Source organism: Notamacropus eugenii, chromosome 4 (assembly GCF_028372415.1).
Source record: "Notamacropus eugenii isolate mMacEug1 chromosome 4, mMacEug1.pri_v2, whole genome shotgun sequence".
Lineage (NCBI taxonomy): Eukaryota > Metazoa > Chordata > Mammalia > Diprotodontia > Macropodidae > Notamacropus > Notamacropus eugenii.
The window spans coordinates 424,970,812-424,982,883 of record NC_092875.1 but is presented as its reverse complement, the minus strand read 5'-3'; the positions used below and the strand labels follow the sequence as shown (position 1 = coordinate 424,982,883).

General features: G+C 42.0%; 1 protein-coding gene across 3 annotated transcripts in view; it reads left to right on the top strand.

The window, feature by feature from the left end:
• SKP2 (S-phase kinase associated protein 2) overlaps positions 1-12,072 on the top strand; it is a 31,496-nt gene that overhangs the window by 15,808 nt on the left and 3,616 nt on the right. For all 3 annotated transcript variants that reach the window (XM_072605818.1, XM_072605816.1, XM_072605817.1), the window contains 7 exons: positions 3,020-3,131; positions 4,724-4,867; positions 6,760-6,894; positions 7,709-7,807; positions 9,172-9,302; positions 10,756-10,807; positions 10,957-11,064. In XM_072605818.1, the coding sequence (XP_072461919.1) occupies positions 3,020-3,131; positions 4,724-4,867; positions 6,760-6,894; positions 7,709-7,807; positions 9,172-9,302; positions 10,756-10,807; positions 10,957-11,064 (781 nt within the window). The remainder of the gene's footprint in view (positions 1-3,019; positions 3,132-4,723; positions 4,868-6,759; positions 6,895-7,708; positions 7,808-9,171; positions 9,303-10,755; positions 10,808-10,956; positions 11,065-12,072) is intronic.

The window sequence follows — 12,072 nt, the reverse complement described above, 5'->3', positions numbered from 1 at the left end:
GCAGGAAAATGTATATATTCCTAGTTCTTGAAGTGGGTCATATTTTTGTGGAATATCCTTATATAACCAGCCCAGGAAAGTCCTGGGAATTTTGGGTGTTAAAATCCACTCACTAGAGTTGGAAGTTGTTCTGGGGTAAAAGAAAGAGTACTGAAATTGGAATCCCAGGCTGGGCATGAATTCCAGGCTGGTGATGGGATTTCTAGCTTCTTAGAGGCTCAGTTTCCTCATCTGTAAAGTGGAAATAAGAATGCTGTGCCTACATCCTGGAGCTGCTGTGCCAGTCAGATCAGCACCACCTACACACAGAGTTTTGGCCTGGTGTTTTCATCTCCATTTCTATCAGTTTTAAGATTTATGAAGGGCTTATCCTATTTCATGAAGATACTGACACACATAAACAGGAGTGTATGCATTCACATAGACACAAAACACATGCACAAGTTAACGTGCGGATCAGCACTGGCGTGGTAACTGTGTGTGTGTGTGTGTGTGTGTGTGTGTGTGTGTGTGTGTGTGTGTGTGTGTGTGTGTGGTATATGACAAGCCCTTTGTAAACCTTACCATGTTATGTAAATCTGAGTTATTGTCTCTGTGTATGTTCATAGTTTGTGTTTCCTGGGTAAATCGCTGTAACACCTCGATGCTACCCTAAATGGATTTTGTTGTGTTACGACGTCCTATCAAGTTTATTTCTCATCAGGCCTCCACTACAAACAAACACTCATCTTTGAAAAGGTCAGAGTGAGCAGCTGTTGAAATCGTGTTTTGGGGTGTTTCTTTGGTCTTTGCCACCCACATTAATCACCCTTCCATAATATTATTGTGGATGGTAGTTCTGTCTCGCATCCTTGCTCTCCTGTGAAACCCCTATCGCAGGAGAAGAGAGTGGCGATACTGTGTTGGGGGTAAGTGGAGAACTGTTCACGTAGATTCAAAACTAAATAGAAAAACTGTATGAGAGAGAGGGTGGGGTGGAATCTGGGTCAAGCACGTGCTCGCTTCTTTTGTAAGATAAATGACCTTCAGAGTTCGACCTGGGAAGATCTTCTCTCTTGCCAAATCTTGTGATTTCTACCTACAGGATCCCTTGTGCCCATCTGCTTTTACTTAGCTGTGGAGCCCTCCCACCCCAACTATGGCAGTGACCTAATTGCTCCCCTTTTCTCAGATTTTCTAGTCCATCCACCACTCATTTGCCAAAGTTCTTTTTCTTAGTCAGCCTGACTCTGTCACTCTCCTGCTCAGTAAACTCAAGTAGCACCTTATTGCTTCTAAGATAAACTACAAACTTTGGGGGGGCTTTTTTTAGAAAGCTCTTCAGGTGTTATAAGAGGAAATGCAGACTAGGTGGGTTTTTTTCCTGTTTTAGATTGAAGTTATTCTGCAGAGCCATGAGAAATACAACAGTATAAAGTTGATTAGATGTGTTTAGCTAATTATAAGTACCTTATCAATAATTAATGCTTTATCAATTATAAAATCCTCTGGCCCTTCGTAACTCCTGCTTCCTCCCCTCTGCCACATTTCCAGTCTGGTTATACTTCCCACCTCTATTACCAGCACCCTCCCCTTTCTACAGTCCCCAAACACTCATACAGACTGATTCAGTGACACTGGCCTCCTGGATGTTCCTCAAACACCGCCCCCCATCTCCCATCCCTGGGCATTTTCACCGATTGGCTCCCATGTCTGGAACGTTCTTCCTTTCCTAACTCTTGGATTCCCTGGCTTCTTTCCAGTCTCACCTAAAATCCCACCTTCTACACAAAGCCTTTCCTGATCCCCTTCACTCTTCCCTCTGTTGAGTATTCCCAATTTATTTTGTTATTGTTGCTGTTTGTCCTTTGTTTGAAGAGGACCATGATCCTCAGGGAAAAGATGCCATGATGTGCAAGTGAATTGGATTTGTGAGGGGGGACTGTGCAAAGTCGCCAGCCTCACTTTCTCCTCTGGAGTCATCTGAAGTTGGGGTGGGGAGGGAAAGGAGTCTTGTATTATAGCTTGTCTGTTCATAGTTATTTGTATGTTGTCTTCTCCATTAGACGCTGGGCGTCCTCAGAGTGGGGACTGTCTTGCCTTTCTTTGTATCCCTAGTGCTTAGCACAGTGTGTGGCACATAGCAGCTTCTTGGTTTATTGACTGATGGAGTTGTCACAGCCTAAGGCCAACTCCCAATACTCTGAGCCTTATCCTGTTAAAAATATGTATACATATATTAATATAACATATAATTTACATAAATATAATTTTATACTATATATATTATAAAATAAATGCAAATTATATGAATATAAAATAATAGAAGGTCCTTCACACTTCTCCTTGGCATCTGGCCCTGCCCTGTCTTTCTGGCCTTGTTATATATCACTCTGCAGTTCAACTGAACCAGCCTGCTTCGTGTACCTCTTTCCCTGACACCGTCTCTGATCTGTGTTCTTTGGCTGTCCCTAATGCTTTGAAAGTGCTTCCTCAGTTTCTTCAAAGCTTGGCTAAAAAGTTCAAGAAGAAGTCTTTCCTAGTCCTCTAAGCTGCTGTGACTTCCCTTCTCTGAAACTGCCTTGTATTTATTTTAATAATTATTCTGTATGTGTGTATCCATTTATTTATATATGTAAATATGTCTATAGCCTGATATAAGTATATGCTGTTCTTTTCTCCAATAAAATATAAATTCCTTGAAGGCAGAGGCTGTCCCGTTTTTTGTCTTTGGATGCTCCACACAGAGTAGCCCCTTAATAAATGTTGATTGATGAAATCTAGCCCCACCCTTGTACAAATAAGGAAACTGAGACCCAAGCAAGAGGAATGACTTTCTCATGATCACACTGGTAGTAAGTGGCAAATCCTAGATCAAACTGCATTCATCTGACTCCAAGTCTTATGCCCCTTGCACTATGCCATATGTCCCATTTTTAAAAGTGCACAGAGAAAGATTTAAGAAGAGTTTTGTATTAACCTGTGTGCTCAAATCAGAACTTCGAGGAAACAAACCTGGTCTGTTTTTGTTTTATTAAAGGAATTTCTTGGGATATGCTTCCAGATGAATTGCTCCTCGGAATCTTTTCCTATTTATCTCTGCCCGACCTTGTAAGAATCTCTGGGATTTGTAAGAGGTGGCATCGCCTCTCGTGAGTACTTTATTGTCTTTGACTTCATTGCTTTGTCAAAAATCGACAGAGCCATTCAATGAGACCAGATCATCCTCAGAGCTGGTGATCAATGATTCTCAATGATAAATGCTTTCTGAGTGGTCACAGCCAAAGGAGGGGAGCCCCCTGGCCCTGAGCCTCATCTCTTTGTGCCTGTTTTGTTGTTTTTAATCCCAGGTTGTATGTAAGCTTTCCTTTTCTTTAACAGCTCTGTTAACATTCACAGTGTTCTTGCCTCGTACACTGAGCGCCTGGGTGGCCACCTGCTATTTTGGTGTTTTTCACCCAGAAATGATGACAGAAATTCTAGAGACAAACTCATTCTGATTTGGGGCTTCTCCGATTCGAATTAGTTCATTAGCAGGATCGTTTGCCCCCAAAAATCAGAGATCTGAGGACCTCAGCTTTGGCAGAGAGCCTCAAAGGTCATCTAAAAATTTTATTTTTCAATTGTCCTTTGAAAGACAGTGGGAGCTGCTGCTTCCATATAAAAGCTAATTATCGGGCTAGGTCTTCTGGAAAGGGTCCTGCTCCTGAGGTTGTGTGTGCCCCAAGCCCTGGCCATTTCTTTCCAGCCATCACTACACATACTCTTGCAGGTCTGTGAGCTCAGTGTCCTTCCACTCAGCCCCACGATCACTTACTTGGCATGTGGATTTCTTCTCTACTCGCCAAGTGAGTAAAGTATCCAGTTGACTAGTTATACGAATACTCAGCTTAGAGTTGCCCCTGAATTCTGCCTGCCACCTAATGGTTGAAAGGTTGAATTTTGTGAAAAGATGATTGAAATCAGAAAGGTGGCAAAAATAATGAGTATTAGGCACTGGGTTGTGAAATTTTATTTCCTAATAACGACCTGAAATGTGGTAACTGAGCCTTTTAGAACAAAACTGGAAAACCATTTGAAACAGGCAAGCTCATTTCCTTGACACAGGCCAGCAGCAATGATTAGTGGAATTACAAAGGCTAGAGGCCCAGAGCTCTTAAATCTCCTTCCCAGCACCCAAAATGGCTAGATCTTAGATAAGAGCGGTCCTTCCCAGCATCTAGGGGTCCTTTATTACCAGCTCAATAGTTTTCAGTAAAGTAGGACAGTGTCTGTTAGAAAAAAAATATTATAATAACATATAAAGATTTCATAGCCTTATGTATTAGCCCAGGTATTTCAAATACAAGAAATTTGATTGTAATATGATAAATTGCTAAACATTTTTTTAAAAAATCTAAAGAATTGGAATAGTCCTTTGGAATTTGCTATAAAGAGTTTTTTTAAAAAGTTTTTATTGATATTTTATGTTTCTTACATCACCAGAGTTATCTCAAGTGTTCTTGCCCTCCCAGAGAGCCATCATTCTCATCAACCTTAGCAAACATTTGAATGGTTATTAGTTATGGAAGTTTAGATTTTAGATTTTTGGAGACTATTCTGCTAATGGACCACTGCAAATCAGGCAGAGAAGCCTCAGATCAGAGCCAGGGTGGCCCTGGTGTCTCTCATCATTTTTTTAGCTAAAAGGGTTGATGAGGTTTCCTATGTTTAACTTTCTGAAACAACTCTGCCTCTCCTCTAGGTTTGATGAGTCACTGTGGCAGACCTTAGACCTAACAGGGAAACATTTACTGCCGGGAGTAGTTGGGCAGTTACTCTCTGTAGGTGTGGTCGCATTTCGTTGCCCAAGATCACATGTGGATGAACCACTGTTTAAAAATCTCAGGTAAGATTGTCCTGCAAGAGGGAAAAAAGAAAAAACTCTAATTGTGTGGCCAAAAAAGGAAGTAATAGACTCTTATCTTAGGTTTTGAAGGGACCTTGGCTATATCTAGTCTAGGGGGCCTCAAGTGCTGCCCTTTGACTGAATCCAAACTTCACGGAACAAATCCCCTTAAGAGAATTCCGTAAAATCTGGACTCAGTCAAAAGGCTACACCTAAGGACCTACAAGGCCACACGTGACCTTGAGGCTTCCCGATCTAGTCCAGCTCTCACCTGAAACACAAAGTCCTGGCCTGTACAGTATCCCTGGGTAGTGGTTGTCATGTAGCAGCACAGAGCTGAGAGGAGATGCTCACTACTTCTGAACAATTGGAATTATTAATTTCCTACAGGATTTTATTGGTTGCAGGTACTCCCTCTGCTAAGGTAGATATCCCGTTCAAACTTTGGGAGACTATTGGTTATGTGACATACTGAAACCAAAAGAAATCCCCTACCATTGAGCTGAGGGGGAGTCTGTCCAAGTGTATACTGAATCTCAGATGATGGACCCATAACTATTACTGGGTCTCTAATAAAAATGAGCCTTAGAGGAGCCGTCTGAATTCTTGTGTTGTAGGCATGGCCCTGGAGAGAAGTAGGACTCCCCTCCATGACAAGACAAGGCATCGTAGGAAGGGCTTTAGGAGAGGGCTTGTCCTTATAGTCAGCAAAAGTCTGCTTCAGAATTAGTCTGATGCTTTCCAGGGTCAGGGTGGTACAGTAGTAAGACCCCAGGAGCATCTGAGAACCTGAATTCAACTGCTCTTATGTCATACATCTTGATCCCTCTCCTATCCCTGTAGCTCCCTATCTAATCTTATATTAGTAGGAAACAGCAAATTAAGCCCCAAATGAGCATCCTTTTTATTTTTCCCCTGACCTACACGTCATCAGTATAAGAAACTCTTGGTATAGAAATGCCCTGCAGCTGGCAGTTCATCTGTGATTTGTAGTCTTGGTGAGTGACTTCAGGCAGGAGGAGGTTAAGTGTTCAGTTTCACAGTAATATGTGTCTGAAGAAATAGACCTGAAAAAAAGACATGGGTCTTCCCATCTTCAGGGCTCTGCCAGTATGTCAATAAACATTCATTAAGTAAGCAAGAATATTTATTAAATAACCTCTGGACAAAAACATTAAAAAAGAGAGACACTCCCTGCCCTCAAGGAGCTTATAGTCTAATGGGGGGAAACAGTGTACAAAAGGAATCTGATGAAGTGCTGGGGAGAGGGAGGAAGCGTTCTTGATGCAGTCGCAAGTAGTTGAACCAAGTAGAAAATGAAAAGATGGTGCCTAAGTTTCTTCCTTAAATTGAGGTTCTCCACTCTCCATTCAGAGGAGTCCTTAGGGTAAAGGTGCCTGGTGAAGGATGAGTCCCAAAGCTGACTTCATTTTGCAGAATGATGAGGTTTCTGTGGGCACGCACGATGAACTCCACACTGCTTCTGATTAGCAGGGCTTTTTTTTTTCTTACTCCTAAATCACATGTACAGTAGCTGACCATATACATTTATTCATTTCAAAGTGTATCTAAGCAGAAATACTGTGGTTTAAGGAACAGAAATCATTTCAAGTTTACGCAATAGTGAGAAGAATATGGGACTCAGAATCACGAGACCTGGCTGTGTCAATCTCCAGATCTTTACGTGGGGGGAAAGCACATAACCTTTCTAAACCTTAGTTTCCTCTCCGTAAAATGGTGACACAGGTAATCCTTACACTTGTCTCCCTTTTGATGCTCTTGTGAGGATCAAGTAAGATCACCTGTGCCAAAATAATAAATAGCCACAAAGTATGATAGTAATGGAACCTTTTGTTATTGTATAAGTAAGGGATGGCCTTGTTTACACACAGACCACTTCGGGTGCAGCACATGGACCTGTCGAACTGCTTAATAGATGAGGCTGCCCTGCAGAGCATTGTGTCTCGCTGCTGCAAACTACAGAACCTGAGCTTGGAAGGACTGAGACTTTCAGATGCCATCGTCAGGTGGGTCGTGGTTACCACCTCTAACTGAGAAACGCCTGCTACAGGATATGGCAAGGGGGTAGTCACAGAGCAGAGAATCTGGCTTTAAGTGCGCTTTTTATGCCTGCCTCTTAGACAGTTGTGAAGGAACACAGATTGCTTCAGGAGCGATAACTGGGCATCCCCAGCATTGGCAATACTCTTGGAAAATCTCTGGAAACCATAGGAATTCTCAGTTGCCCTTGCACCCTTACTGATGTGTCCCTAAGTTGCTGTCTCCAGCACCTAGAAGCTTAAAAAAAGCAGAATTTATTCCATTCAGACCAGTCCTGTACACAATCTTGATTTTGTGTGGCTTTCTGGCTGTTGATTTGAGTTTGGAGCCCTGAGCTTCTCTGCCTTCTGATCTTAACATCCTGTTGTGTTTCTACTCATTTTCTCTTTTAAGCCTTTCCCCTCCTTTAATGTTCTCTCATCCCTTCCTTTTCCCCTCTTAATCTAAACCCTTCCTTTCTCTCAGGGCCCAGATTACAATTGGTTTTTTTGGTGAAACCTCACCCAGCTGATCCTCCGTCTTTCAGTTTCTTCCTCCTGTAAGCCTGCCAACTCAGGCTACCTTAGAACTTTTCTGTTGTTATTTTAGGCATGTCAGATTTTCTTTTCCCAAACTGATTGTTCTTCCCTTTGAGGTGTGTGTATATTTTTAGGGTTCCATATTTTTAGGTTGCCTACCCTCCTTCCTAACCATAACACACACACACACGCACGCACGCACACACGCACGTTTGATAAATACTAAATGTACCTATCTGTGTATTTCTGACTTTTCTTTCAGAAATCTGGCTCAGAATTCAGACTTGGTGCGATTAAACCTCTCTGGGTGTTCTGGATTCTCGGCCTCTGCGTTGGGGACTCTGCTGAGCGGCTGTACTTGGTAGGAATTGATTTGTAGGAAAGCTGTCAGGCTCACTTATACTGGTCACATCACTTTGTTCATCCATTTAAAGAAGAAAAAGAAGGAAAGCAAGCTTGTTTGTTAGGGTGTTTCAAGCCCATGTGATTGAAAAAGATGGTGAATTTGAAATGTAGAACTCAGTATTTCACATTGTCATTTTTCCACAATAATAAATCGATTGACTTTGCCACATGTGGGAGATACCATCAAAGTAAACCTTAATTTTTGGTGGTGGTTCAGATCTTTTTTTTAGTCTACTCTTTTCCAATGTTTACCAGATCTCAGTGACATTTGATAGCTGTTACCAAGAAGAGGATGGGACAGAGGGAGGGTTATAGCTTATATAATCACAAATATATTGTATTTCTAATGTGCCTCTTAGAGTCTTCGTAGGATTTCAGGATAGAAAATACACCCTCCTAAACCTATTTAAAATGGATTATGTGGCAGTGAGGTAATTCATCAAACTAAGTACATCCCAGATCTCAGGTGCTGGGTTTAAGAAGCAGTGCCAGGAAAACCTATGTTCTCTGGTGATACTGTATATCCTGCAGGCTTCCATAAGTAATTTTTTGTGGCGATGTTGTTTCTATACATAAGAATTACAGTTACAGCATCCTATTATACTTTCTTAGGTTTGAAATGGGAACTTAAATGGCAAATGCCTTGTCCTTTTCCTTCAAACAGTGTTTACTTTTTTACATATTAAAAAAACATGTTTTATTGATGCCTTCTGTTTTTATATCCCATTCCTTTCTCATTCTGCTCCCCCACCTTATAACTGAACCCTCATTTGTGACTCTTTCCCCCCTCACAAAAATCAGTTATAAAACTGACACAATGATGTCCATCTAACAGTGAATGTGGCAGTCTGCATCTGTGGTTCTTGACTTGTCCACTGGGAGGAGGGAGGGCTTTGTATTCATACTCTTCTCTACAACTAAAAATGGTCTTAAAATTAATCAGTTTGGCTTCTTCTCAGTGCCATTTTCATTTAGGTTATTATAGTTGTTGCAGAATTCACTTTTTTAAAAATCTTTTTTACTTTTTACACAGTTGTGTGAACCTGGGCAAGTCGCTCAACCCTGTTTGCTTCAGTTTTTTCATCAGTAAAATGAGCTAGAGAAGGAAATGGCAAAACACTAGTATCTTTGCCAAGAAAAGCCCAAATGGGGTCCCAAAGAGTTGGACATGACTGAACAACAACATTTCAGTTGTTGCCCTGAGGGTCAGGTGACTTGGCCTGATTTGGGCACTGGCTCCCCATCTAAACAGTATTTTCCGGTGAAACCTGTTCTCAGTCATTGTCTCGGACCCAACTATGATTTCTGTTTTTTATGCAGCTTAGATGAGCTGAACCTCTCCTGGTGCTCCGATTTCACAGCAGAACACATCCAAGTTGCCGTGAGCTCTGTTACAGAAAGTGTGACGCAATTGAATCTCAGTGGGTACCGACAGAATCTGCAGAGATCAGGTAACTGGGAAGGGACCTTCCCTTCTCTCCTCCAATATCCCCACCCCTAGCCAGAGCATCTTTTACTGAAACACACATTGGTATTAACACCATATTAACACTATACAGTCATATCCAGAGGCCATCAGCACTTTGCGAGGCTCCACCAATATATATTGAGATATAGGAAAATTTGCTTCATCTGCTTAGAGGATTTTTCTCCCTTGCCCAAAGTTTCTTCTATTATTCCCATCCTGTCTGTTCTGCCATCTTCCCCTTTGTGTCCCATTTCTTCCATGCCCTCACACGTCGGCAAAGAAATCATGATACATTAGCATCACCTTATAAAAAGGGGGCAAAATGCCCTATATCAGGGCCTCTCATTCATCACTTCTTTAGGAGATAACAAAGTTAATTGATGACAGTAAATGTTCTGGGCAAAATATTAAAAAGTCCAGTTAGAAACCCTCTGGATTGTTTAAGAAACACTAGGCAGAAAAGGGTCTCCCAGCCAGGTCTTCTTAGATGTTAACCTGGAACATGCATGGACATACATAATTTCAGCAGGAATAATTGGTGATAGTGGTCCCAAATGTCTGGCAGCCATAGAAGAGGAAAGAGGGAGGCCCAGGCAGGCCCCTGTGGTCTGAGTTGGTGGAAGAGGGCATTTTATGGATCACCCAAGGAAAGCTGAGACACAAAGGATCTGGTAACAGTAGCTCTTAAGTAACATCAATGCTTCAAATTTTGTGTTGTGTAAGGTGTTTGTTTTGCCCTAAAGAAAGGTAATGTAAATAGACAAACCTTACACCAAACTTTCTGGGCTGCTGTTGTATCATGATGTGAGACTAAAGACACATGGAGCTAGGAGTCAAGAGTCCAGGGTTTTAGCAGCTGGCTTTGCCTTTCATCAGCTATGTGACATTAGGTAGGTCATTGATTACATCAACATTGTCAAACTCAAATAGAAGTAGCATATGTATTGACTCAGAAAACCACAAGTTAACATTTTTTGTGTTGTATATTTATCTTGTTAAACATTTTCCGATTGCATTTTCATCCGGTTCCAGAGCATTACGCAGTTTTGCAGGTCAAAGCTGCTTGCTGCTTTTACACTGTATTCTAAGCTCTAACTTTCCATTTGATGCTTTGGGAGAATGGTTGCTACACAGGCATTGGGGAAATTTGGGTGACATAAAATGTTAGTGTTCCTCCGTTCTTAATAACTAAATTTCTAAATGAGAGTAATTTTATGGAGGGTAGAAAAAGGGAATGGGCTGCCTTAGCTCAAAACAGAAGATATGACTTTTTTTTTTTTAACACATATTTTGAATAAATTTGTCCTGCACATGCTGAGGTTTTTGTTGTTATTGTCTCTGTTGTTGGGTTTTTTTCCTGAGAAAGGAAGTGTTCCTTTTGAATCCCAAGACAGCTGATGTCGATTTGTTTGCTTGTACATTTTTTTCCTTCCTAGATGTGACAACATTAGTGGGAAGGTGCCCCAATCTGGTCCACTTAGACTTAAGGTATGGATTTGTGGGAGTTTGCCATAGAAAGATGTAGTTACCTTGGGAAAAGGGAGAAGGGTGACTTGAGGGCAAAAGTGACTATCAGAAGCTTTTCTTGGATGGTGGAGAGAATTATTTTGGATGCCATCTCTTTTCCCCTCTTTTAGTGACAGCGTCCTGCTGAAGACTGACTGTTTCCAGGAATTTCATCAGCTCACCTACCTCCAACACCTGTCACTCAGCCGATGCTATGAAATAATGCCGGCAGCCTTACTGTGAGTGCTCCTTATGAAACTTTTTTGATCATTTGATTAATAAGTGTCACCAGCCATCGTTATTAACAGCAAAGGTATCAAATAGAACATCAGCTCTGGAGTGGGGAGGACCTGAGTCCAAATCTGGTCTCAGACCCTTGACTACACTTAACTTCGGGGTAGCTAGGTGGTGCAGTGGATACAGCACCAATGCAGGAGTCAGGAAGACCTGAGTTCAAATCTCACCTCAGACACTTGACACTCACTAGCTGTGTGACCTTGAGCAAGTCACTTAACCCCAACTGCCTCATCCTGGGTCATCTCCAGTCATCCTGATGAATACCTGGTCTCTGGATTCAGATGGCTCTGGAGAAGTGAGGCTGGTGACCTGCACAGCCCTCTCTCACTCAAAACAAAGTCAAGTGCAAGTCGTGTCATTATTTCTCCGATGGTATGGTCTTCTTCGGCAACAAAGGACAAACGCACACACACTTAACTAGCTGTGTGATCCTGGGCAAGTCACCTAACCTTGCTTGCTTCGCACAAAAAAGTAAAAAAAAAATTTTTTTAAACAGCCAAAGTATCAAACCTGAATGGGTGACACTGACCAAAAGCAGGTGAAGCCTAGGACCAGGCAGAGCTTGTCTGTCAAACTTTGAAAACGTCTCAGGAAAAATCACAAGTACATCCACAGGCTGCAAGGTCAGATGGGCTAAGGTAGCTTTTCCTAAGTTGTTACTTTCATTCGAACAGCAGATTTCATAGGAGACTAGAAAGGAGGTAAGACAGAACATGGGAGTTTGGAAGGCCTGTGTTCAGATTAGACCTCTGCCACTTACTACTTTTGTGCCCTTGGGCAGGCCATTTAACTTCTGGGCAGGACAGCTGTTGCAACCCCTACTCATGGTCGCAGGGGTAATCCTTGCAGGTGTGTGTGGCACCTGAGCCCAACCAGTGAGAAGATCTGGGTTTGAATTCCACCTTTGCCACCCAAATGGGGTCACAAAGAGTCCGAAATAACTGAAAAAC